At 45.0% G+C, this 25,448-nt stretch overlaps 1 protein-coding gene across 2 annotated transcripts; it reads left to right on the forward strand.

The window, feature by feature from the left end:
• The first annotated feature begins 1,774 nt into the window (after window positions 1-1,774).
• Window positions 1,775-25,276, forward strand: LOC311136458 (lathosterol oxidase-like). Of its 2 annotated transcripts, none has more exons than XM_084170592.1 (5): window positions 1,775-1,859; window positions 11,641-11,857; window positions 23,768-23,918; window positions 24,039-24,139; window positions 24,644-25,276. In XM_084170592.1, the coding sequence occupies exons 2-5, from the start codon at window positions 11,648-11,650 to the stop codon at window positions 25,115-25,117; spliced, it is 936 nt and encodes a 311-aa protein (XP_084026718.1). In that variant the 5' UTR covers window positions 1,775-1,859; window positions 11,641-11,647; the 3' UTR covers window positions 25,118-25,276. The 2 variants fall into 2 exon arrangements, with proteins under 2 accessions (XP_084026718.1, XP_084026719.1); XM_084170593.1 differs by having other exon boundaries at window positions 23,786-23,918.
• The last annotated feature ends 172 nt before the right edge of the window (window positions 25,277-25,448 follow it).

Here is a 25,448-nt window from a genome sequence, read left to right on the forward strand (position 1 = left end):
TGGGCCTCTGTACGCCTATGTAGATATTCCATTAAAAATCAGCCGTTTCCAGCTACAATAGCCATTTACAACATTAACAATGTCTACACTGTATTTCTGATCAATTTGATGTTATTTTAATGGACAAAAAAAATGGTTTTCTATCGAAAACAAGGACATTTCTAAGTGACCCAAAACTTTTTAACAGTAGTGTAGATGTACTGAACAAAAATAAAAACACAACATGCAACAATTTCAACGATTTTACTGAGTTACGGTTCATAAAGGAAATCCGTCAATTGAAATAAATAAATTAGGTTCTAATCAATGGATTTCACATGACTGGGCAGAGGCGCAGCCATGGGTGAGCCTGTGTGAGCATAGGCCCACCCACTTGGGAGCCAGACCCACCCACTGGGGAGCCAGGCCCAGCCAATCAGAATGAGTTTTTCCTCACAAAAGGGCTTTATTACAGACATAAATACTCCTCAGTTTCATCAGCTGCCTGGGTGGCTGGTCTCAGATGATCCCGCAGGTGAAGAAGCCGGATGTGGAGGTCCAGAACTGACATGGTTACACGTGGTCTGCGGTTGTGAGGCCGGTTGGACGTACTGCCAAATTCTCTAAAAGGACATTGGAGGCGGCTTATGGAAGAGAAATTAACATTAAATTATCTGGCAACAGCTCTGGTGGACATTCCTGCAGTCAGCAAGCCAATTGCACGCTTCCTCAAAACTTGAGATATCTGTGGAATTATGACAAAACTGCACATTTTAGAGTGGCCTTTTATTGTCCCCAGCACAAGGTGCACCTGTGTAATGATCATGCTGTTTAATCAGGTGGAGGGATCATCTTGGCAAAGGAGAAATGCTCATTAACAGGGATGTAAACAAATTTGTGCACAAAATTGGAGAGAAATAAGCTTTTTGTGCGTATGAAACATTTCTGGGATCTTTTATTTCAGCTCATGAAACATGGGACAAACACGTTTCATGTTGCGTTTATCGTTTTGTTCAGTATAGAACTGTTATTGAAAATGTTGTTGTATTGTGCTTGAACTAATGACAACAAACTATAATTTAATGGGTTAAATTAAGAAAAAAGGTTTCTGATTGGGGTGACAAAATCCTACAATACTTATCAAAAACCTATAGGATCCAATCGGATTACTTTTGATTTCCAATAGGGAAAAAAGTAGTCCAATAGGATTCTGATAGAGGTGATACAAAATCCTATTGGATTGCGAGAATCATATAGGGTCCAATAGGATTACTTTTGATTCCCAATAGGAAAAAAGTAGTCCAATAGAATTCCAATAGGATTCTGATTCAGGTTACACAAAATCCTATAGGACTGCGAGAATCCTATAGGATCCAATATAAAAACGTTTTATTTCCAATTGGAAAAAGTAATCCAATAGGATTCTATTGGAAAAATCACTAATAATCATATAGGATTTTTGTACTAGGGAATGCACCCAAATGTTATATATTGTGTATTTCTTAGCTTGTGATGTCAGAGGGTGAGAGTAATAAGTGGACTATAACTTTATGCATGTGACACGCTATATGAAACAGCTGTTTTGATAGTTTGGCGCCGACGTTAATTTAGTAAATGTCGATGTTTCATAACTGTGTATATAGTCATGTCTCTTTAAATTCACCTCTAGAAATTCGTAGCGCCATGATCACATCAGGCAGTTGTCCAATCAAACGAAAGATACAGCCCTTTCGTGACAAGGAAGTATATTTCCATTGGATATGTGTGCCATTACGTAGTTTCTTAAACGGGGAGTTGCAGATTGATTACCCGAGTACCTATAGTTTTGATGACATTTTACGCCTTATCAAGTGGCTTGGTATAGTGGACAACTGCATCAGGTATGTAACTATACAGTATGAATACAATACATATTTGTAATGTATGTAGCTAACGTTTACAAATGAGCGATAAAGCTGTGCTTTTAGATGCTTTGGATGTAGATTGGGGATTGATTGCAGTCTCTTCATTATGATTTTTTAGGTAGATATATAGCTAGCAACGATGTATGAGCGCATATAACAGGAATGTCACTTATCTGAAACATGTTCATATATTATGAGGTGATATGTTTAGAATTTACTCGTTTAATTTGGGAAAGCCTACATTGCCCATCTGTCTATCTATAAAGTAATGAACACAATGCAATTATTTTTCTTTTTCTTTGAGGCCAAATATGGTAGTGTGGTAAATGGGTACATGGGGCCTTTATTGTTACACTTGTAAAAGTATGTAGACTAATTAATTAACATGGGGCGGCAGGTAGCTTAGTGGTTAAGAGCGTTGTGCCAGTAACCGAAAGGTCGCTGGTTCTAATCCCCGAGCCAACTAGGTGAAAAATCTGTCGATGTGCCCTTGAGCAAGGCACTTAACCCTAATTGCTCCTGTAAGTCGCTCTGGATAAGAGCGTCTGCTAAATGATTAAAATGTAAAATGTAAAATGTTTTCAGAGGTAGACTGGCTCTGGCAGCCGAAACAGCCAAATATTCCATCTAAACGTGAGTCGATTCTCAATTGCAATACCTTTCTAGAAACATAAATCCCTCTACTTTCATACCCCATCAAAATAATTTCACAAATGCAAAATATACACTTACTTACTGTTTTAGCCAGCTTTATCACAGTTGCAGCTGAAAGTAATTTTCAGTGACAACCAACTCCCCCGGGACTGCCGCAGAAGAAATATCAGCCCATGAAGAGAAGCATGAGATTGAACTTTACTCAATTTACTAAAGTTTTCCCTCTTAGTTAACACTATCAACGTTTCCCTTTACTGTGGTAATTGTGATCGAATCAACGCCATATTAGCCACTTTCAATGCAACATACCGAAACAAAGCGAACTATGCAAGAGATTCTGTTGTAGCATTGGAGTAGGATTCTATTGCATTGACACGCACAACTCAGCCCATACTCTACACAGACCGGTGCGGCATAACCAATCAGAGCTGCAGTAGGCCTATATGCAAATAGACCATTGCGATATATGGATATGTGCCATTCACTTTGAACTGGACTGTGTTTACAGCATGAGTGGTCTTGAGTAGGGCTGTGGCGGTCATGAAATTTTGTCAGCCGGTGATTGTCAAGCAAATAACTGCCGGTCTCACGGTAATTGACCGTTAATTAACATAAACACATTTAGCATCTCCTGGCTTCCACGCATAGCCTACAAGCAACTGATGCAGACCTTTGGAACATCTAAATTGGAAAAAGTCTAATAAATCCATGTAATATAGCCTACACCATCACAATAAATCAATAATTTATTTTAGATGGGTCTAAAGAAACATGATATGAAGAAAATGTAGTCTATTTCAGAAGAACAGAATAACATACTCTGAGTTGTCCTTATGTTAGGACCTGATTTGTTTATGCCATATAGCTGTGGGCTACACTAGTTCATTTAGCAGACAAGATTTGCTTAGAATTCTGTGGCATTATTTTATAGTATGAAGAATACAATTGAATATAGCTGAATAAAATAGAAAGGATATTTTCTCCAAACGATTTGAGGGAGTGCGCACATTTAGCTATTCTGTGTTGAGCGGTTAACAAAGAAACAGGTACTCCTATATGCTTAATTTATAGGTATTTATGTAACTTTAGTTGTGATACAAATGTTGGGCTATATGTTTTGATTTTTAATACATTCTAAGGTTGCATGATGCGACTCTAATGATGATTTGGCAAGTTTGGTAGGCTACTAATGACCATCAGCAGCATTAGAGCTTGCAGAAGCCTAATTACCGTGACTAAACGGTCACGTGGAATTTGACTGCCGTCATGACTTGTAACCGCCGGTGTGGCGGTAATACGGTCAACGTAACAGCCCTAGTCTTGAGTAGATGCACTTTTTTTGAGATCAAAGCGAGAGCTGCATGTAGCCACGTGTGCACATTTGTTAATATCCTTTGCTAGTTAGTGAGTTACTAGCCCAGTTATAGATCATTTGTAGTCAGCAATGGGGGAGTGATTGCAAGAGCACAAAACGTGCACAGTTCTAGACATCTTTGAAAAGCGAGTCGGGTAAAGAGCTTAAAGGGGCAGTGTTGTATTTTGAGATGGTCTTGAATAAGCTAAGTAGCCAATAGGCAGAGGGTAGCATAATTTGTCTGATTCTCTGTAATAATGGTATGGGAATAATAATGTATTTTATTTTGTAACAACACAACATTTTCAGTCACCTCCTTGTCTGAAGGACAAGTGGATAAACAGATTAATGTCAAGCCCTGCATGTTTTTTTCAAAATGCTCATGGAATGTAGGCCAACATTGAACACCTCACATTGGCTGCTACTGTAGGCTGAATGATAGAACAGCTATTTCCATTTTAAAATGTTATGGGATGCATTTTCTCCATTGTTTTTGATGGTAGGCCACTCTGGTAGGCCTACATTATGATCAAATAGCCACAGGATCCTACTAGACCACTGTCTGAAACTGTAAATTAAAGCGGGTACAGCCTCAGTGTTCACAGTAAACATGCGCTGGAATTTGCACAGAAGTTTCACAACGTTCAAGTTTGCGCTCAGCAGACCTGAAATTTGCTCAGTGCTGAAAGATATTAGAGGGAACATTGGTGACAACATGTTTCTGACGGCCTTCTTAGTTACACACAGTTGTTCGGAGCATGCTATTTAGCACAGGCGGTCCTTCTGTCTTCCGTCTGTCTTCCGTAAACACACGCTGTAACATGGAGATATGGCCATGTGGGAACACTAACCCTATAAAGGTGTGTGTATGTTTTTTGACAATTATTTTTATCTGATATGAAGGATAAGGTCCTAATGCTTCCGCAAGCGATGCGTGTACCGCAAGCGATGCGTGTAAATGTTCAGACCGAGCATCGGGGCTCTTAACATAACTCCCCTGTACAGAAGACGCCTTTGTCCAATGACTTTTATGTGAAATGTAATGGAACTGAGAGTCATGATCAAGGGCTAGATCCTGCACTTCTCTAAATGTTGTACTGTTTCTCCAACCTTGTAGAAATGTCTGGAAGAGACTACCAAATTAGATCGATAGTTACCGGAGTGTAACTCCAGTTCTATGAGTGGAGCGGAGCCCCATAGGGGAGCTCTGCTCCTATTGGTTTACCCCGCTGCCTAGGCAGCGAACAGCCTGAGACAAAATTATGCACACATCTGCAGCCAATAGGAGTACAGGTGTCCCTATAAGAGGGGACGCTTCCCCTCAATCAGCCTCCCGAGAAATTATCTTCAGCGAGACTGGAGGGTCGGCAGGGCCTTAAGTCCTATGGGGCTCCGCTCCACTCATAGAACTGGAGTTACACTCCGGTAACTATCGTTCTATATCGTGGAGCTTTGCCCAATAGGGGAGCTCTGCTCCTATTGTTTTAAGGCGGAGCGCAACGCTCCAAAATGTACTCCCTGCTGAGCCCAACACTTCCCACTTAAATGAAAAGGTCGTGTCTAGCAATGGCTGTGACCAAGTCCCACAGTACTGTGACACACTGTCACAATATACTGTGTCCTCAGAACAATCCACCTCACCTAGTCAAATGGCATTGCCAATGTCTAGTGGGCAGATAACCAGAATATGAGTCATACTAATCTGAACCAGCAGATAGATGACGTCACAATTCCGTCAAAACTCTATGACTGGTCTAATAATAATGTAACCAAAGTTACAAACACTATTTCCCTCATCATCCCGCCCCAACCCAGTCACACTGGTGGGCAGATCAATAACATGCTATCTACTGTACTGAACATGTCAGACAGGAGTCATGCCATATGTCTCCTCCATAAGGAGCGGACCTGAAAGAGACCTGTCTCTTCAGTCCTGCATTCCTTTCTCCTAGCTCAAGTCCTCCCATCAGCTATGCTGAGTACAGACTGAGCCAAGGAGTTAGAAGACATATCTAAGAGATAGAAACGGATAAAAGGAGGCGGTGACGACCACGACGCCACTGCACAAATATCCTCTACCCCTGTTCCTCTGAAAAGGGCAGTAGAAGCCGCTACTCCACAAGTGGAGTGGGCTCTTACACCCTGAGGCAATGGCTGCCCCGCCGCCTCATACGCCGTCTCAATGCCTTCACAAAGCCAATGAGACAAACGCTGTTTTGAAAGTGGTCTACCCAGTGCAGCCGCACCGTGGCACACAAACAGCTGAGGCGATGACCTAATCGCCGCCGTGCGTTCCACGTAACGTGCCAAAGCACGCACTGGACACATGCGATGGAGCCTCTCCTCTCTCCTCTCCCCATGAGGAGGGGGAGAAAAAGCCCACAGCTCTAAGATCTGTGATCTATATGAGCTCTTAATAACCTTCGGCATAAAAGCCGGGTTAGGACGTAACACCGCTCTGCTCAGATCGCCATTAATGGCGAGGCAGTCGGGTCTCGTCGACAGAGCACACAAATCACTGACACGCTTAGCAGTGGTCAAAGCGAGCAGCAATGCCGTCTTCAAAGACAGCATCTTGAGGGGAATTTGATTCAATGGCTCGAACGGCGGCTCGCAGAGGGCTTCTAGTACCAAAGCCAAATCCCACTGAGGAAGCGTGGCTCTAGGCATTGGCCTAAGCCGCTGCATTCCCAATATGAAACGTTTCACCAGAGGGTGGCTGAAGACAGTGTCTCTGCCAAACCCCTCGTGACAGGCCGAAATCGCAGCTGCAAACACTTTAATGGTGGCGGGCGATCGCTGCTTATCAAATAAAAACTGTAGGAACGAGAGTACACTCTCAACCCGACAGCACACGGGCTCCACATTCTCTGTGACACACCACTGTGAAAACACGTTCCATTTACTGGCATAAACCCTGTAAGTGGGACTGGCACGTGAACCCTGTATGGTTCTGATTACTGAATCAGATAACCCACGGCGCTCTAGCCTGTCCCTCTCAGGTGCCAAACCGTCAGTGGTTGGCCGATTATGGGCAATTGCCCTATCGCGCCTCCCGCCTGAGACAGCGCGTCCCGTTGATGTGGAATTGGCCAAGGTGGTGCAATCAACATCTGAATCATCTCCGCGAACCATGGAGCCCCTGGGCATTCGGGAGCCACCAATATGATTGACAGCCCGCCTGATCTCACCCTGGCTAACAGTGGGAGAATGCAGGACAGCAGTGGAAATGCGTACAGGAGAACTTTCGGCCACGGTCGGTGCGCAAATGCGTCCGTCCCCAGTGGCGGTTCGTCCTGAGCTCGAAGAGAGAACCAGAGAGGGCAATGCGCGTTCACACGTGACGCGAACAGATCCACCTCGGCTCTCCCGAACCGTTCCCAAATTTGGAGAACAAATTCTCGTCCCGAGGACCCCCTCGAGACATGATGTCTGCCCCTACGTTCAAGTAGCCTAGAATGTGTGCTGCTCTCAACGAGCGAGTGTGCTTGTGAGCCCACAGCCACAATTCCTCCGCCGACCGGTGGAGTGCAGGAGACCTGACTCCTCCCTGGCGATTGATGTAGGGTACTGTGGTTCGGTTGTTTGACCAGACCAGCACATCACGACCCCGTGGGGTAGACGCGAAGTGGGTCAGAACCAGTAGAACCGTTTCCAACTCCAAGAGGTTTATGTGGCGACTCAAAAGAAGCCACACACCTCCTATCGCTTGGGTCTGACATGTCCCTCCCCATCCAGTCAGAGAGGCATCTGTAAACACTGGAATGTAGGAGGACACTCTGCCTATCGGGACTCTGTGCGTGAGAACGCATGGGTCTCTCCAATAGTTCAGATCTGCTCTGAGCGAGAGTGGAACCACCAACAACCGACGATGTTGATGCACTGGGTCTAGTCGTAGTTGAGCGAACCATCGCTGTATCCTGCGCATGTGCAAGAGTCCCACTCTGAACCACGATATGGGCCAACGACATGAGACCCAAGAGTGACATGACCGAAAGCGCCGTTACCGTGTGATTCGGCTGAAACCTTCGTAGGGCTAGCAACAGCGCAGCCCATCGAGGATCCGAAATTCGAGCCCTCATCGTCACAGTAGACAATCTGATGACTGGGCCAGGGTGCACTCTTTTTCCAATTCACAGCGAACCCCAGACGCGTGAAATTAATCACTGTCTGTGTCGTATGTGTGATCACCAGCTCTGCTGACGGGGCGAGAACCAGTAAATCGTCTAGGTAGGCTAACAGCCTTATTCCCTGACGACGCAACGGTTCTATTGCCACCTCCACACATTTGGAAAACGTGCGAGGTGCCAGGGCGTACCCGAATGGCATCCTTGCGAATTCGTACACCACCCCTTGAAAGGCGAAACGCAGAAACTTCCTGTGATGCGGCTACACCGGCACATGAAAGTACGCGTCCTTCAGGTCTATGCTCATACAAAATTCTCCCTTCTGGACACATTCCAGTAGACGTTTTGTCGTTAGCATTCGAAAGGGCCGTTTGGGTACGCTCTCATTGAGAATGCGTAAATCCAATATTGGCCTCATTCCCCCCGTCTTTTTGGGCACCAGGAAGTAGGGCGAATAGAGCCCCCTGTTCCTTTGCTCCCAGGGAACTACTGTGACCGCCTCCTTCGCAAAAAGTTCCGTAATCTCTGTTACAAGAGCGGCTACTTTTTCCGGCGTTTTCATCACTGTCTCTACCACACCCCTGAATAGGGGGGGGGATCTGATGAAATTGGATGGCATAACCCTTCTCCAGCGTCTGGTCTAGCCAGCGGGAGAGGGTACTGCTTCGTCGCCACTCCCAATAATGCTGAGAAAGCGGAAGAGCGCGAAGCTGTGGTGCATTCAGTAGGAAGGACCTGTATTCCTCGACGGCCCTTGCCGCCGCTGTTCCCCAACACTGAAGTGGTGGAACAGCCCAAGGCGAGCCTCCCATGAAAGGGAGAGGAAACATGAGTGTGTTCTGAGAGAAACGGGGGCGCCGATACGTTGGTTATACTCGTAACCTCGTTATCCCAGCACGGGTCTGAACTGCACTGACTGAGGCGCTAGCCTGAGTCAGAGCGCCATCTCTCAATAGCGATTGCATCATCATTCCATTACCTGGCTGTGTACGCAGTCTGCTATGTGAAACCTTCACTACAACACTCCTAGGAGTCTGTGGTGTGAGGTTTTTATGAGGTATAGCAAGGCGGCGCCTTGTTACCTTACTTACACCTGCCTCGTGTGTGCTCAGCTACGCACCCTTGGTGGGCTGTGCTACACTCAGAGTGGTGTGAGAGAGAGTGAAGGAACCTGAACATTATCGGATGTATCATGGAAAAGGGACTCTCTTGTGACAAAGTCAATTGGAGCCAACTCTTTATTACATGCACCAAAAAACACAGTTTCCTCCATACCCTCAACAGAAGGGTGGGGGGGAATAGTGGGCACAGGCGAACCAGGCGCTGTGCCATCTCCCATTATCTCCCCCTCGCCATGTCATAAACGCTGTCTCTTCTGGCCGCCCTTCGGGTGATGCCATGACGACGTGCTGATGACCTCTCTCGCCGACGGAATGGTCGGAACCTCTGGCGCTGCCGGAGGGGCGGAGCCCTCTCCCCTGCTGCTGGAGGCTGCCGTCTGATGCCGGGCACGACGCCTCGCAGTAGACCTAGGTCTACTAGAGGCGGCGTAAGTTGACGGTTTCCGTGGCGCAGAGCCAGATCTCCCTTCCAGTGGCAGGTGTCTGGCCAGATGCTTCCTCTCCTCGTCAAGCTTGATGAAACGCTCCGTTGCATCCTTGACGGCGACCCCAAACAGGCCGTCGTCAGAGATGGGGGCATTCAAGAGTGACGCTCAATCGGCCTCTTTCATGGCCGTCAGAGACAGCCAGAGGTATCGCTCCTTGACCACCGAAGTGGCCATGGACCTCCCCGCACAAACGGCCGACGCCTGCGTCAGGTGGAGAATGGCGCCAGAAATCCTGGACGCCTCTTCCACCTCCTCCCCTGAGAGCTCAGACTTACCCGTGGTTAGACGGGACAGAGAGGCTGCGAGGAGGGCAATGTTGTTTGCTGCTGCTACAGCCTGGGCTCCCAACACGAAGGACTTATCCAGCAGCTGTGCTGTGAGCCGGTCCTTCTGTGAAGGCAGAGTGGCTTTTTTGGACGAGGGCCAGGAACACGAACCCGGCACGAGGTACGCAGCCATGGCGCTCTCGAGCCTGGGGATTCCCTTAGAAAAGCCCTACTGTCTCCCTTCCACTCTAGTGAATGGGAGATACGCCTTGGCCGGCGCACTCACCGCCAAGGGTGCCTCCCATGAGCCCTCAATGTATTTGTTGAGCGAGGGCATGGTCGGAGCCAAAGGTACCGCCGCCCTCCTAGGCCGAGAATAGGGGCCGCCCTCCATGTCCACTTCCGGGTTGGAGGGAACAGGGGGCAGCCTAATCTCCAGGCGCTTAGCAGCCCTCTCGATGAGCCCTGGAAAGTCAGAGCGCAGAGAGGCTGTGGCGTAAGACGGGGCTGCTGATAATTCAGAGCCTGTGTCGTCATCGCCCAGGGATGAAATTGACCTCACACTTCCCAATGGAAAAGGGGTGTTATGAGTTTCTAGGGTATCAAGTGATTATGAATGTAAGGATGTACTTAGACACTTTCGATGGGGAGTTCATATTAGATATTTAATATGGTAACATGGTTAGTTATAACAGAAGGACAGAGCTTTGCCTCTACCATCTCCGAACTCCAGAACAAAGATCCACTCTCTCTATATATATACACTCTGTTACAAGTCTCTCCACGAAAATCTGGTAATCATCATGGGCACTCTCATTCTTTGATGTTATTACTCTTTACCCCAAGTCAGTATATCCTGTCCATCAATCATGCTATCATAAACATCAGTAATCTCCTTTGACATAACGGAATGTAGACTCCGTGGCCCCAAGCCACTTATCTAGTAACTCTAACTGCAGGTGTGTGCATAATTTTGTCTCAGCCTGTTCGCTGCCTAGGCAGCGGGGTAAACCAATAGGAGCAGAGCTCCCCTATGGGTGGAGCTCCACGATATAGAACCTTGGTATTCCAAAAAATTTAACGTAATGGCATGTATCTTCTGACCGAACATATGGGATATGCATGCTATCATCTTTCTTAAATACCAAGGATCTACAATGACTAGCCTGTACCCAAATAAGAATTCCCATTCTTGGAAACCCTTTGGTAGTGCCGGGACACCGAAAAGACTGCCTAGTGAAAGACTAATGTAGTTTATCCCAAGGTATTCCCAAATGTCACTGCTTTAAAAAGTACTATCAGTAGCATTCCACAAAAAACACCTACAGTACTAGGCCTGCCTACCATTTATCATATTGTCATTTACTGTACATTATCTGAGTTCTAGTAACACACTACTGTATCTGTATGATGAAAATATGATTGTTATAGCCTATAGATCTAACATTGACTAGTTGACTACCCACCCTATCCATAAGCCATGTCCAGTTTACATGTGATGTGTCACTCTCAAGGAGTCTATTCTACCCACAAATCATTTGTGACATTGTCTGCTACATCTGCGAATTCCTCACTTCTCAAAACCTGAGCCTTCTCTCTGTCTGAGCCTTCTCTCTGGTTTTGAGAAGTGAGAAATTTGCAGATGTTGCAGAATTTTTTGTCACTTGTGATTTGTGGGTAGGATAGGCTCCTTGAGAGGAGGAGTCTAGAAGGCTCTGCTCAAAGCCATTACTTATCAACTTGACAGATTCGACATGGATCTCGTGCTGAATGTCGCCGACCACTATGTCCTCACCCCCTACGTGTACCCGTCGTCGTGGCCTGAAGACGGGGCGCTGCGCCAGATCATCAGCCTGTTGGTAGTCACCAACCTGGGAGCCGCGGTCCTCTACCTGGGCCTGGGGTGGCTGAGCTACCACTTCATCTTTGACCACAACCTCATGAAACATCCACAGTTTCTAAAGGTATTTCCTTCTTTATAATACTCAATACTTGTAGCCAGGTCCCAGATCTTGTTAAACGTCACAACACCTGAAGGACTTGGCAAGAGAACACAAAAATATCTGGGACCAGGCCACAATATAGTTGTATGCAGTTGAACTGCGACAAACTATATATTTATGAATAGCATCGAGGAAGGTTTATTGACATAATGTAAGGTTAGGCTACTACTTGAGTTGGCATTTGCTTCTTGGTTACTATTCTTTCTTCCCAAGTGTTTTCTCAATGATGGCGCCGACGGAGAAGGGCGACATCTTACAAGTTTCAACCCGACTTTGTTATTTAGTGACTTTTTTTTGTTTATCTATACTTTTTTTGTACAGAAAGTTCATACTATTATCACATATAACCACCAAGCACTTCTAGACATCAGATCAACAGTTACTAACCTCGCTTTCGACTTCAAATCTGAAATTCTATTCTGACTCAGCTGTTCCCTTGTTCATACCGGACCCCATTCCTTTGTTCCATGGGCTACCAAAACGCTGCAGGTGTAGACGCGGTAGACAAGACGACCTCCTGGTGAGACTGAGACCAAAATAAAATCACCGGCACTCCGCTCCGTTCTATTGGCAAATGTCCAGTCACTCGAGAATAAGATGGATGAGCTTCGTTCAAGAGTCTCCTATCAGAGAGACTTGAAAAGCTGCAATATTATATGCCTTGCAGAGACGTGGCTGGATGACCTATGTACGTAGAACTCAATGGTTTCTCCATGCAGCGGCACGATCGGACGAAGGTAGCCTCGGGCAAGTCCAAAGGGGGAGGGGTGTGCCTCTTCATAAACAACTGGTGCGCTACTTCCAATGTGAAGGAAATCTCAAGCTTTTGCTCACCTGCTATAAATTACACCATGGTGAGTTGGAGACCCTTTTATATACCGTAATTATCACGGCTGTCTACATCCCACCACAAACCAACGCCACTTTGGCACTTAACAAACTGTATGGGGCCATAAACAAACAAGAAACCGCTCACCTAGAAAAAGTGTTTCTGGTGGGTGGAGACTTAAACTAACTATTGCGGGGAGACTTAAAACCTCACTTCTACAAACACGTCTCCTGCGTCACTAGAGGCGCTAAAACTCTAGACCACTTTTATTCTACCCACAGAAACGCATACAAGGACCTCCCTCGTCCTCCCTTCAGCAAATCTGACCACGACTCTATTCTCCTGCTTCCCGTTTACAAACAAAAGCTTAAACAGGAAGTACTGGTGGCGTGCTCAATACAGAAGTGGTCCGATGAAGAAGACACGGGGTTACAGGACTGTTTTGCTAGTACAGACTGGGATACGTTCTGGGATTCATCCGATGGCATTGAGGAGTTTACCACATCAGTCACGGGCTTCCTCAATAAGTGCATAGAAGACATCGTCCCCACAGTGACTATACGAACGTATCCAAAAACCATGGATTCCGCGTTGGGCAAAAGGCTAGAGATACCGCTTACAAGGAACAGGACACGGACATGGACGCATACAAGAAAGCCCGCTACGACCTCCAACGAGACATCAATCATGCAAAAGGACAATATAGGAGGAAGGTGGAATCCTGTTACACCTGCTCTGACGCTCGTCGTATGTGGCAGGGCTTGCAGACGATAACAGATTTTAAAAAAGGGAAACCCAGCCGTGAGATACTCAGTGATGCAGAACTCCCAAATGAGCAAAATGCCTTTTATGCTGGCTTCAAGGAATACAACACTGAGTCTTGCGGGAAAGCCCCTGTTGTTCCGGATGACTTTGTGATCTCGCTCTCGGTGGCCAATGTGAGTAAAACTTTTAAACAGGTTAACACTCGCAAGGCTGCCGGGCCAGACTGAATACCAGGGCGAGTTCTCAAGGAATGTGCAGATCAGCTGGCAAGTGTCGTCACAATCATTTTCAATCTCTCCCTGTCCCAGTCTGTAATCCCAACATGTTTCAAGCTGACCACCATTGGCCCTCTTCCCAAGAACTCCAAGGTAACCTGCATAAATGACTATCACCCTGTAATACTCCCATCTGTAATTATGAAGAGCTTTGAAAGGCTGGTCATAACCCATATCAACACCATTTGTATTTATTAGGGATCTTCATTAGCTGCTGCTAAGGCAGCAGCTACTCTTCCTGAGGTCCAAACACATTAAGGCACTTACATTACACATAAAACAAAAGATAAAACAATACATCATATAACATTGTTACACCACTACATATCTACAACACAAAATGAATGATACCACCATACAACAATATTACAATGTACGTGTGTGTAGAGTGCGTGTGCTAGCGCCCGTGTGCCTATGCGTGTCTGTACCTGTGTGTGTCTCTTCACAGTCCCCGCTGTTCCATAAGGTGTATTTTTATCCGTTTGTTAAATCTGATCTACTGATTGCATCAGTTACCTGATGTGGAATAGAGTTCCATGTAGTCATGGCTCTATGTAGTACTGTGCGCCTCCCATAGTCTGTTCTGGACTTGGGGATTGTGAAGAGACCTCTGGTGGCATGTCTTGTGGGGTATGCATGGCTGTCTGAGCTGTGTGCTAGTAGTTTTAAACAGACAGCTCGGTGCATTCAGCTTGTCAACACTTCTTACAAAAACAAGTAGTGATGAAGTCAATCTCTCCTCCACTTTGAGCCATGAGAGATTGACATGCATATAATTAATGTTAGCTCTCCGTGTACAATTAAGGGCCAGCCGTGCTGCCCTGTTCTGAGCCAATTGCAATTTTCCTAAGTCCCTCTTTGTGGCACATGACCACATGACTGAACAGTAGTCCAGGTGCGACAAAACTAGGGTCTGTAGGACCTGCCTTGTTGATAGTGTTGTTAAGAAGGCATAGCAGCGCTTTATTATGGGCAGACTTCTCCCCATCTTAGCTACTGTTGTATCAACATGTTTTGACCATGACAGTTTACAATCCAGGGTTACTCCAAGCAGTTTAGTCACCTCAACTTTCTCATTTTCCACATTATTCATTACAAGATTTAGTTGAGGTTTAGTGAATGATTTGTCCCAAATACAGTGCTTTTATTCCCAGACACCCTGGACCCACTCCAATTTGCATACCGCCCCAACAGATCCACCAGTGATGCAATCTTAATTGCACTTCACACTGCCCTCTCCCACCTGGACAAGAGGGGAAATAACTATGTGAGAATGCTGTTCAAAGACTACAGCTGGGTCGTTCCACCTCAAACACAAGAAAGAGGATTTCGATACCCACCATCTAAGATTGATCTGAAATCATTTCTGTTGTTAAAAACAGATACGATTAGCATTCCTGCAACATTATTTTGTTGAAATATAATTTGATCTTTGAGAAATTAAGGTAATTGATTGCACCCAAATTGGCAATTATTAAATAATTATAGTACCTAACATCCGATTTGGACCAAACTTTTTTCTAACAATGAGTAAGACATGACGAATCCAAAGAAGTGGTCAAAAGCCATACACAGAGCCTCTCCCTCAACGTCAGTAAGACCAAGGAGCTGATCGTAGACTACAGGAGAAAGAGGGGATAGCAAACCCCCATCCACATCGACCGGGCTGTAGTGGACCGGGTCGAAAGCTTCAAGTTCCTTGGCGTGCACATCACTAAGGACTTAACATGGTCCACACACACCCGCACAGTTGTGAAGAGGGCACGACAGCGCCTCTTCCCCGCAGGAGGCTGAAAGGCTTTGGCATGGGCTCTCGGATCCTCAAAAAGTTATACAGCTGTACCATCGAGAACATCTTGACTGGCTGCATCACTGCTTGGTATGGCAAGTGCACCATCCTCGACCACAAAGCACTACAGAGGGTGGTGTGGACAGCCCAGTACATCACTGGGGCCGAGCTCCCTGCCACCCAGGACCTCTATAACAGGCAGGGTCAGAGGAAGGCCTGAAAAATAGCCAAAGACTCCAGCCACCCAAGCCATAGACTGTTCACTCAGCTACCGTCCGGCAAACGGTACCAGAGCATTGGCTCTCGGACCAACAGGCTCCGAGACAGCTTCTACCCCCAAGCCATAAGACTGCTAAATAGCCATAAGACTGATAAATTGTTAATTAAATGGTTACCCGGACTATCTGCACTGACCCTATCTTGCACTGTCAGTGTAGTGTGTCAGTGAAAGTGTATATAGTGTTTATAAATATTATTGTGAGTTTACATACAAGTTGACTGTGCCTTTAAACAGCTTGGAAAATTCCAGAAAATGATGTCATGGCTTTAGAAGCTTCTGATAGGCTAATTGACATCATTTGAGTCAATTGGAGGTGTACCTGTGGATGAATTTCAAGGCCTACCTTCAAACTCAGTGCCTCTTTGCTTGACATCGTGGGAAAATCAAAAGCAATCAGCCAAGACCTCAGAAAAAATATTGTAGACCTCCACAAGTCTGGTTCATCCTTGGGAGCAATTTCCAAATGCCTGAAGGTACCACGTTCATCTGTACAAACAATAGTGCCTGAGTATAAACACCATGGGACCACGCAGCCGTCATACCGGCGGCTGGTAGCTTAGTGGTTAAGAGCGTTGTGCCAGTAACCGAGAGGTCGCTGGTTCTAATCCCCGAGCCGACTAGGTGAAAAATCTGTCTGTGCCCTTGAGCAAGGCACTTAACCCTAATTGCTCCTGTAAGTCGCTCTGGATAAGAGCGTCTGCTAAATGACTAAAATGTAAATGTAATACCGCTCAGGAAGGAGACGTGTTTGTCTCCTAGAGATGAACGTACTTTGGTGCGAAAAGTGCAAATCAATCCCAGAACAACAGCAAAGGACCTTGTGAAGATGCTGGAGGAAACAGGTACAAAAGTATCTATATGCACAGTAAAACGTTTCATATATCGACATAACCTGAAAGGCCGCTCAGCAAGGAAGAAGCCATTGCTCCAAAACCGCTATAAAAAAGCCAGACTACGGTTTGCAACTGCACATGGGGACAAAGATCGTACTTTTTGGAGAAATGTCCTCTGGTCTGATGAAACAAAAATAGAACTGTTTGGCCATAATGACCATTGTTATGTTTGGAGGAAAAAGGGGGTTGCTTGCAAGCCAAAGAACACCATCCCAACCATGAAGCACGGGGGTGGCATCATCATGCTGTGCGGGTGCTTTGCTGCAGGAGGGACTGTTGCACTTTACAAAATAGATTGCATCATGAGGAAGGAAAATTATGTGGATATATTGAAGCAACATCTCAAGACATCAGTCAGGAAGTTAAAGCTTGGTCGCAAATGGGTCTTCCAAATGGACAATGACCCCAAGCATACTTCAAAAGTTGTGGCAAAATGGCTTAAGGACAACAAAGTCAAGGTATTGGAGTAGCCATCACAAAGCCCTGACCTCCATCCTATAGAAAATGTGTGGGCAGAACTGAAAAAGCGTGTGCGAGCAAGGAGGCCTACAAACCTGACTCAGTTACACCAGCTCTGTCTGGAGGAATGGGCCAAAATTCACCCAACATATTGTGGGAAGCTTGTGGAAGGCTACCCGAAACATTTGACCCAAGTTAAACAATTTAAAGGCAATGCTACCAAATACTAATTGAGTGTAACTTCTGACCCACTGGGAATGTGATGAAAGAAATAAAAGCTGAAATAAATAATTCTCTATACTATTATTCTGACATTTCACATTCTTAAAATAAAGTGATCCTAACTGACCTAAGACAGGGGATTTTTACTAGGATTAAATGTCAGGAATTGTGAAAAACTGAGTTTAAGTGTATTTGCAAAGGTGTATGTAAACTTCATACTTCAACTGTATACATACATGCATACATACATACATACATACATACATACATACATACATACAGTGCTATGAAAAAGTATTTGCCCCCTTTCTAATTTTCTCTACTTTTGCTAAATATTTGTGATACTGAATGTTATCAGATCTTCAACCAAAACCTAATATTAGATAAAGGGAACATAAGTGAACAAATAACACAACAATTACATATTTATTTCATAAACAAAGTTATGAAACACCCAATTCCCCTGTGTGAAAAAGTAATTGCCCCCTTACACTCAATAACTGGTTGTGCCACCTTTAGCTGCAATGACTCCAACCAAATGCTTCCTGTAGTTGTTGATCAGTCTCTCACGTCGCTGTGGAGGAATTTTGGCCCACTCTTCCATGCAGAACTGCTTTAAGTCAGTGACGTGTGGGTTTTCAAGCATGAACTGCTCGTTTCAAGTCCTGCCACAACATCTCAATTGGGATTAGGTCTGGACTTTGACTATGCCATTCCAAAACTTCCAATTTGTTGCTTTTTAGCAATTTTCATGTAGACTTGATTGTGTGTTTTGGATCATTGTCTTGCTGCATGACCCAGCTGTGCTTCAGCTTCAGCTCACAGACGGATGGTCTGACGTTCTCTTGTAGAATTCTCTGATACAGAATTCATGGTTCCTTCTATTAAGGCAAGTCGTCCAGGTCCTGAGGCAGCAAAGCATCCACAAACCATCACACCACCACCACCATGCTTGACCTTTGGTATGATGTTCTTACTGTGGAATGCAGTGGTTTTCGCCAGGCATAATGGGACCCATCTCGGCAAATACTTTTTTATAGCACTGTACATACATACATACATACAGTGAGGGAAAAAAGTATTTGATCCCCTGCTGATTTTGTACGTTTGCCCACTGACAAAGACATGATCAGTCTATAATTTTACTGGTAGGTTTATTTGAACAGTGAGAGACAGAATAACAACAACAAAATCCAGAAAAACGCATGTCAAAAATGTTATAAATTGATTTGCATTTTAATGAGGGAAATAAGTATTTGACCCATCTGCAAAACATGACTTAGTACTTGGTGGCAAAACCCTTGTTGGCAATCACAGAGGTCAGACGTTTCTTGTAGTTGGCCACCAGGTTTGCACACATCTCGGGAGGGATTTTGTCCCACTCCTCTTTGCAGATCTTCTCCAAGTCATTAAGGTTTCGAGGCTGAGGTTTGGCAACTCGAACCTTCAGCTCCCTCCACAGATTTTCTATGGGATTAAGGTCTGGAGACTGGCTAGGCCACTCCAGGACCTTAATGTGCTTCTTCTTGAGCCACTCCTTTGTTGCCTTGGCCGTGTGTTTTGGGTCATTGTCATGCTGGAATACCCATCCACGACCCATTTTCAATGCCCTGGCTGAGGGAAGGAGGTTCTCACCCAAGATTTGACGGTACATGGCCCTGTCCATCGTCCCTTTGATGCGGTGAAGTTGTCTTGTCCCCTTAGCAGAAAAAACACCCCCAAAGCATAATGTTTCCACCTCCATGTTTGACGGTGGGGATGGTGTTCTTGGGGTCATAGGCAGCATTCCTCCTCCTCCAAACACGGCGAGTTGAGTTGATGCCAAAGAGCTCGATTTTGGTCTCATCTGACCACAACACTTTCACACAGTTCTCCTCTGAATCATTCAGATGTTCATTGGCAAACTTCAGACGGCCCTGTATATGTGCTTTCTAGAGCAGGGGGACCTTGCGGGCGCTGCAGGATTTCAGTCCTTCACCGTGTAGTGTGTTACTAATTGTTTTCTTCGTGACTATGGTCCCAGCTGCCTTGAGATCATTGACAAGATCCTCCCGTGTAGTTCTGGGCTGATTCCTCACCGTTCGCATGATCATTGCAACTCCACGAGGTGAGATCTTGCATGGAGCCCAAGGCAGAGGGAGATTGACAGTTCTTTTGTGTTTCTTCCATTTGCGAATAATCGCACCAACTGTTGTCACCTTCTCACCAAGCTGCTTGACGATGGTCTTGTAGCCCATTCCAGCCTTGTGTAGGTCTACAATCTTGTCCCTGACATCCTTGGAGCGCTCTTTGGTCTTTGCCATGGTGGAGAGTTTGGAATCTGATTGATTGATTGCTTCTGTGGACAGGTGTCTTTTATACAGGTAACAAGCTGAGATTAGGAACACTCCCTTTAAGAGTGTGCTCCTAATCTCAGCTCGTTACCTTTATAAAAGACACCTGGGAGCCAGAAATCTTTCTGATTGAGAGGGGGTCAAATACTTATTTCCCTCATTAAAATGCAAATCAATTTATAAAATTTTTGACATGCGCTTTTCTGGATGTTTTTGTTGTTATTCTGTCTCTCACTGTTCAAATAAACCTACCATTAAAAGTATAGACTGATCATTTCTTTGTCAGTGGGCAAACGTACAAAATCAGCAGGGGATCAAATACTTTTTTCCCTCACTATACATACATACATACATACATACATACATACATACATACATACATACATACATACATACATACATACATACATACATACATACATACATACATACATACATACATACATACATACATACATACATACATACATACATACATACAGTACCAGTCAAAAGTTTGGACACACCTACTCATTCAAGGTTTTTTCTTTATTGTTACTATTTTCTACATTGTAGAATAATAGTGAAGACATCAAAACTATGAAATAACACATGGAATCATGTAGTTACCAAAAAAGTGTTATACAAATCAAAATATACTTTATATTTGAGATTCTTCAAATAGCCACCCTTTCCCTTGATGACAGCTTTGCACACTCTTGACATTCTCTCAACCAGCTTCACCTGGAATGCTTTTCCAACAGTCTTGAAGGAGTTCCCACATATGCTGAGCCATTGTTGGCTGCTTTTCCTTCACTCTGCCGTCTGACTCATCCCAAACCATCTCAATTGGGTTGAGGTCGGGGGATTGTGGATGCCAGGTCGTCTGATGCAGCACTCATCACTCTCCTTCTTGGTAAAATAGCCCTTACACAGCCTGGAGGTGTGTTGGGTCTTTGTCCTGTTGACAAACAAATGATAGTCCCACAAAGCCCAAACCAGATGAGATGGCGTATCACTGTAGTAGCCATGCTGGTTAAGTGTGCATTGAATTCTAAATAAATCACAAACAGTGTCACCAGCAAAGCACCCCCACAGCATAACACCTCCTCATCCATGCTTTACGGTGGGAACTACACATGCGGCGATCATCCGTTCACCCACATCGCGTCTCACAAAGACACAGCTGTTGGAACCAAAAATCTCCAATTTGGACTCCAGACCAAAGGACACATTTCCAACGGTCTAATGTCCATTGCTAGTGTTTCTTGGGGTCAGGGCTTTGTGATGGCCACTCCAATACCTTGACTTTGTTGTCCTTAAGCCATTTTGCCACAACTTTGGAAGTATGCTTGGGGTCATTGTCCATTTGGAAGACCCATTTGCGACCAAGCTTTAACTTCCTGACTGATGTCTTGAGATGTTGCTTCAATATATCCATATAATTTTCCTTCCTCATGATGCCATCTATTTTCTGAAGTGCACCAGTCCCTCCTGCAGCAAAGCACCCCCACAGCATGATGCTGCAACCCCCGTGCTTCACGGTTGGGATGGTGTTCTTTGGCTTGCAAGCCCCCCTTTTTCCTCCAAACATAATGATGGTCATTATGGCCAAACAGTTCTATTTTTGTTTCATCAGACCAGAGGACATTTCTCCAAAAAGTACGGTCTTTGTCCCCATGTGCAGTTGCAAACCGTAGTCTGGCTTTTTTATGGCAGTTTTGGAGCAGTGGCTTCTTCCTTGCTGAGCGGCCTTTCAGGTTATGTCGATATATGACTCGTTTTACTGTGGATATAGATACTTTTGTACCTGTTTCCTCCAGCATCTTCACAAGGTCCTTTGCTGTTGTTCTGGGATTGATTTGCACTTTTCGCACCAAAGTACGTTCATCTCTAGGAGACAGAACGCGTCTCCTTCCTGAGCGGTATGACGGCTGAGTGGTCCCATGGTGTTTATACTTGCATACTATTGTTTGTACAGATGAACGTGGTACCTTCAGGCGTTTGGAAATTGCTCCCAAGGATGAACCAGACTTGTGGAGGTCTACAATTACTTTTCTGAGGTCTTGGCTGATTTCTTTTGATTTTCCCACGATGTCAAGCAAAGAGGCACTGAGTTTGAAGGTAGGCCTTGAAATACATCCACAGGTACACCTCCAATTGACTCAAATGATGTAAATTAGCCTATCAGAAGCTTCTAAAGCCATGACATACTTTTCTGGACTTTTCCAAGCTGTTTAAAGGCACAGTCAACTTAGTGTATGTAAACTTCTGACCCACTGGAATTGTGATACAGTGAATTATAAGTGAAATAATCTGTCTGTAAACAATTGTTGGAAAAATTACTTGTGTCATGCACAAAGTAGATGTGTGTGTGTGTGTGTGTATATATATATATATATATATATATATATATACACAGTGGGGAGAACAAGTATTTGATACACTGCCGATTTTGCAGGTTTTCCTACTTACAAAGCATGTAGAGGTCTGTAATTTTTATCATAGGTACACTTCAACTGTGAGAGGCGGAAGCTAAAACAAAAATCCAGAAAATCACATTGTATGATTTTTAAGTAATTCATTTGCATTTTATTGCATGACATAAGTATTTGATACATCAGAAAAGCAGAACTTAATATTTGGTACAGAAACCTTTGTTTGCAATTACAGAGATCATAAGTTTCCTGTAGGTCTTGACCAGGTTTGCACATACTGCAGCAGGGATTTTGACCCACTGCTCCATACAGACCTTCTGGGCTGTCGCTGGGCAATACGGACTTTCAGCTCCCTCCAAAGATTTTCTATTGGGTTCAGGTCTGGAGACTGGCTAGGCCACTCCAGGACCTTGAGATGCTTCTTACGGAGCCACTCCTTAGTTGCCCTGGCTGTGTGTTTCGGGTCGTTGTCATGCTGGAAGACCCAGCCACGACCCATCTTCAATGCTCTTACTGAGGGAAGGAGGTTGTTGGCCAAGATTTCGCGATACATGGCCCCATCCATCCTCCCCTCAATACAGTGCAGTCGTCCTGTCCCCTTTGCAGAAAAGCATCCCCAAAGAATGATGTTTCCACCTCCATGCTTCACGGTTGGGATGGTGTTCTTGGGGTTGTACTCATCCTTCTTCTTCCTCCAAACACGGCGAGTGGAGTTTAGACCAAAAAGCTCTATTTTTGTCTCATCAGACCACATGACCTTCTCCCATTCCTCCTCTGGATCATCCAGATGGTCATTGGAAAACTTCAGACGGGCCTGGACATGCGCTGGCTTGTGCAGGGGGACCTTGCGTGCGCTGCAGGATTTTAATCCATGACGGCGTAGTGTGTTACTAATGGTTTTCTTTGAGACTGTGGTCCCAGCTCTCTTCAGGTCATTGACCAGGTCCTGCTGTGTAGTTCTGGGTTGATCCCTCACCTTCCTCATGATCATTGATGCCCCACGAGGTGAGATCTTGCATGGAGCCCCAGACCGAGGGTGATTGACCGTCATCTTGAACTTCTTCCATTTTCTAATAATTGCGCCAACAGTTGTTGCCTTCTCACCAAGCTGCTTGCCTATTGTCCTGTAGCCCATCCCAGCCTTTTGCAGGTCTACAATTTTATCCCTGATGTCCTTACACAGCTCTCTGGTCTTGGCCATTGTGGAGAGGTTGGAGTCTGTTTGATTGAGTGTGTGGACAGGTGTCTTTTATACAGGTAACGAGTTCAAACAGGTGCAGTTAATACAGGTAATGAGTGGAGAACAGGAGGGCTTCTTAAAGAAAAACTAACAGGTCTGTGAGAGCCGGAATTCTTACTGGTTGGTAGGTGATCAAATACTTATGTCATGCAATAAAATGCAAATTAATTACTTAAAAATCATACAATGGGATTTTCTGGATTTTTGGATTTCGTCTGTGTACCTATGATAAAAATTACAGACCTCTACATGCTTTGTAAGTAGGAAAACCTGCAAAATCGGCAGTGTATCAAATACTTGTTCTCCCCACTGTATATATATATGCAGTATGTGTTTTATTTATTTATTTGAATTGATGCCTGATCTCAGATCATTGTTGGTCCTCAGAACCAGGTGCGGCGGGAGGTCAAATACGCCATGACCTCGCTACCCATAATCAGTGTACCCACTGTGGCGTTATTTTTTCTTGAGGTCAGAGGATACAGCAAGCTCTATGACAACGTCGAAGAATCTCCCATGGGTAAGACAATGCGTTCACCGATGCTGGGACTGTAATGTAATGTTTATACTGTTCATTTTGTTAGGCAACTTTGTCTAACGGTATTCTCATTATGATACTAATGGTGGTTTGTTTTTTCAGGCTGGCCCTTTGTGCTTCTCAGCATGATTTCCTTCCTGTTATTCACTGACGGGTGCATCTATTGGATTCATCGGTTTCTTCACCATAAGAGTATTTACAAGGTGAGCATTACAAAGTCTTGTTACCAATGGGGAAGTGTGGTACTGGGTAGGTCCCTTCACTGTCAATTGAAAGTGGATTGTTGCTGTAGAAGTGATGTTGGAGATGCACAGTTACAGATCAGTCCACAATGACAGACAAATCCTGTATATTAAGTCATATCGTTCTGCTAATTTGTCTTATTGAGATTAAGGCAGTTGACGTTGTCTTAATGTTGATTAACAAATGTGCAGTTTTTCCGCTAAATTTTTTGGCATACATGTAGCTGCTAAGTACTTGTGTATGTAATGTACGGAGCTAGAACAAAGCCAGTGCTATGTCTTCGGTACCAGTGTGTGTTATCGTCTGCTGGTCCTATCCTCAATCGCTGGCACACTTGAAAGTGATCAAACGGGCCATATGTTTTATATGCTATCTATTCCTCAGCAAATATGTTCTAAATACAGTTCCTTTTGAATCTGGTTCACTTGAATTGACCATCTCTGTGGCGTGTTCCCTCCCCTCAGCACTTCCACAAGCCGCACCATGTGTGGAAGATCCCCACCCCGTTTGCCAGCCACGCCTTCCACCCGCTTGATGGCTTCCTGCAGGGTCTGCCCTACCACATCTACCCCTTCCTCTTCCCTCTGCACAAGGTGCTCTACCTGGCCCTCTACATCTTCGTCAACATCTGGACTGTGTCCATCCACGACGGCGACTACCGCGTGCCCAGACCGCTGCAGGAGGTGGTCAACGGGGCAGCCCACCACACGGACCACCACCTCTTCTTCGACGTCAACTATGGCCAGTACTTTACCCTTTGGGACCGCATTGGCGGGTCTTACCGCAACCCCTCGGTACTCGAAGGGAAGGGCCCCCTCGACTGCATTCGTCGACTGACTGCCGAGGGGAAGATGAGCACTAATGGGGCTAATGCTAATGCCAATGGGCACACGAATGGGCATGCTAACGGAAGCAGTACAAAGAGTAAGGAGGAGTAGTTGGTACATGTGGTCTAGTGTCATGATGAATGAGTTCTTAGTTGATAAAGCTAAGCTAGGTGTCATTTATAAGGAATAGCTCACATACTGCTTCACACATTGGTTGTTTTCATTCATTATCCCATTGAAAATAATCAATCTACAGTTGCTTACCTTTAATTGTCCCTTTATAATTTTTTTTTGTTTTTCAATGCTAGGGAAAGGGAGGAGGCAAGAATGTCTTGACATTTAACTGAAAAGCACTGATATACTGAATATGTGGGTGATAAAATTGATTGGAACTTAATTTTAGTTTCTGTATTTGCCACACATACTTCATGAGATTATTTGC

This window comes from Coregonus lavaretus (genome assembly GCF_964263955.1).
Source record: "Coregonus lavaretus genome assembly, chromosome: 10".
Lineage (NCBI taxonomy): Eukaryota > Metazoa > Chordata > Actinopteri > Salmoniformes > Salmonidae > Coregonus > Coregonus lavaretus.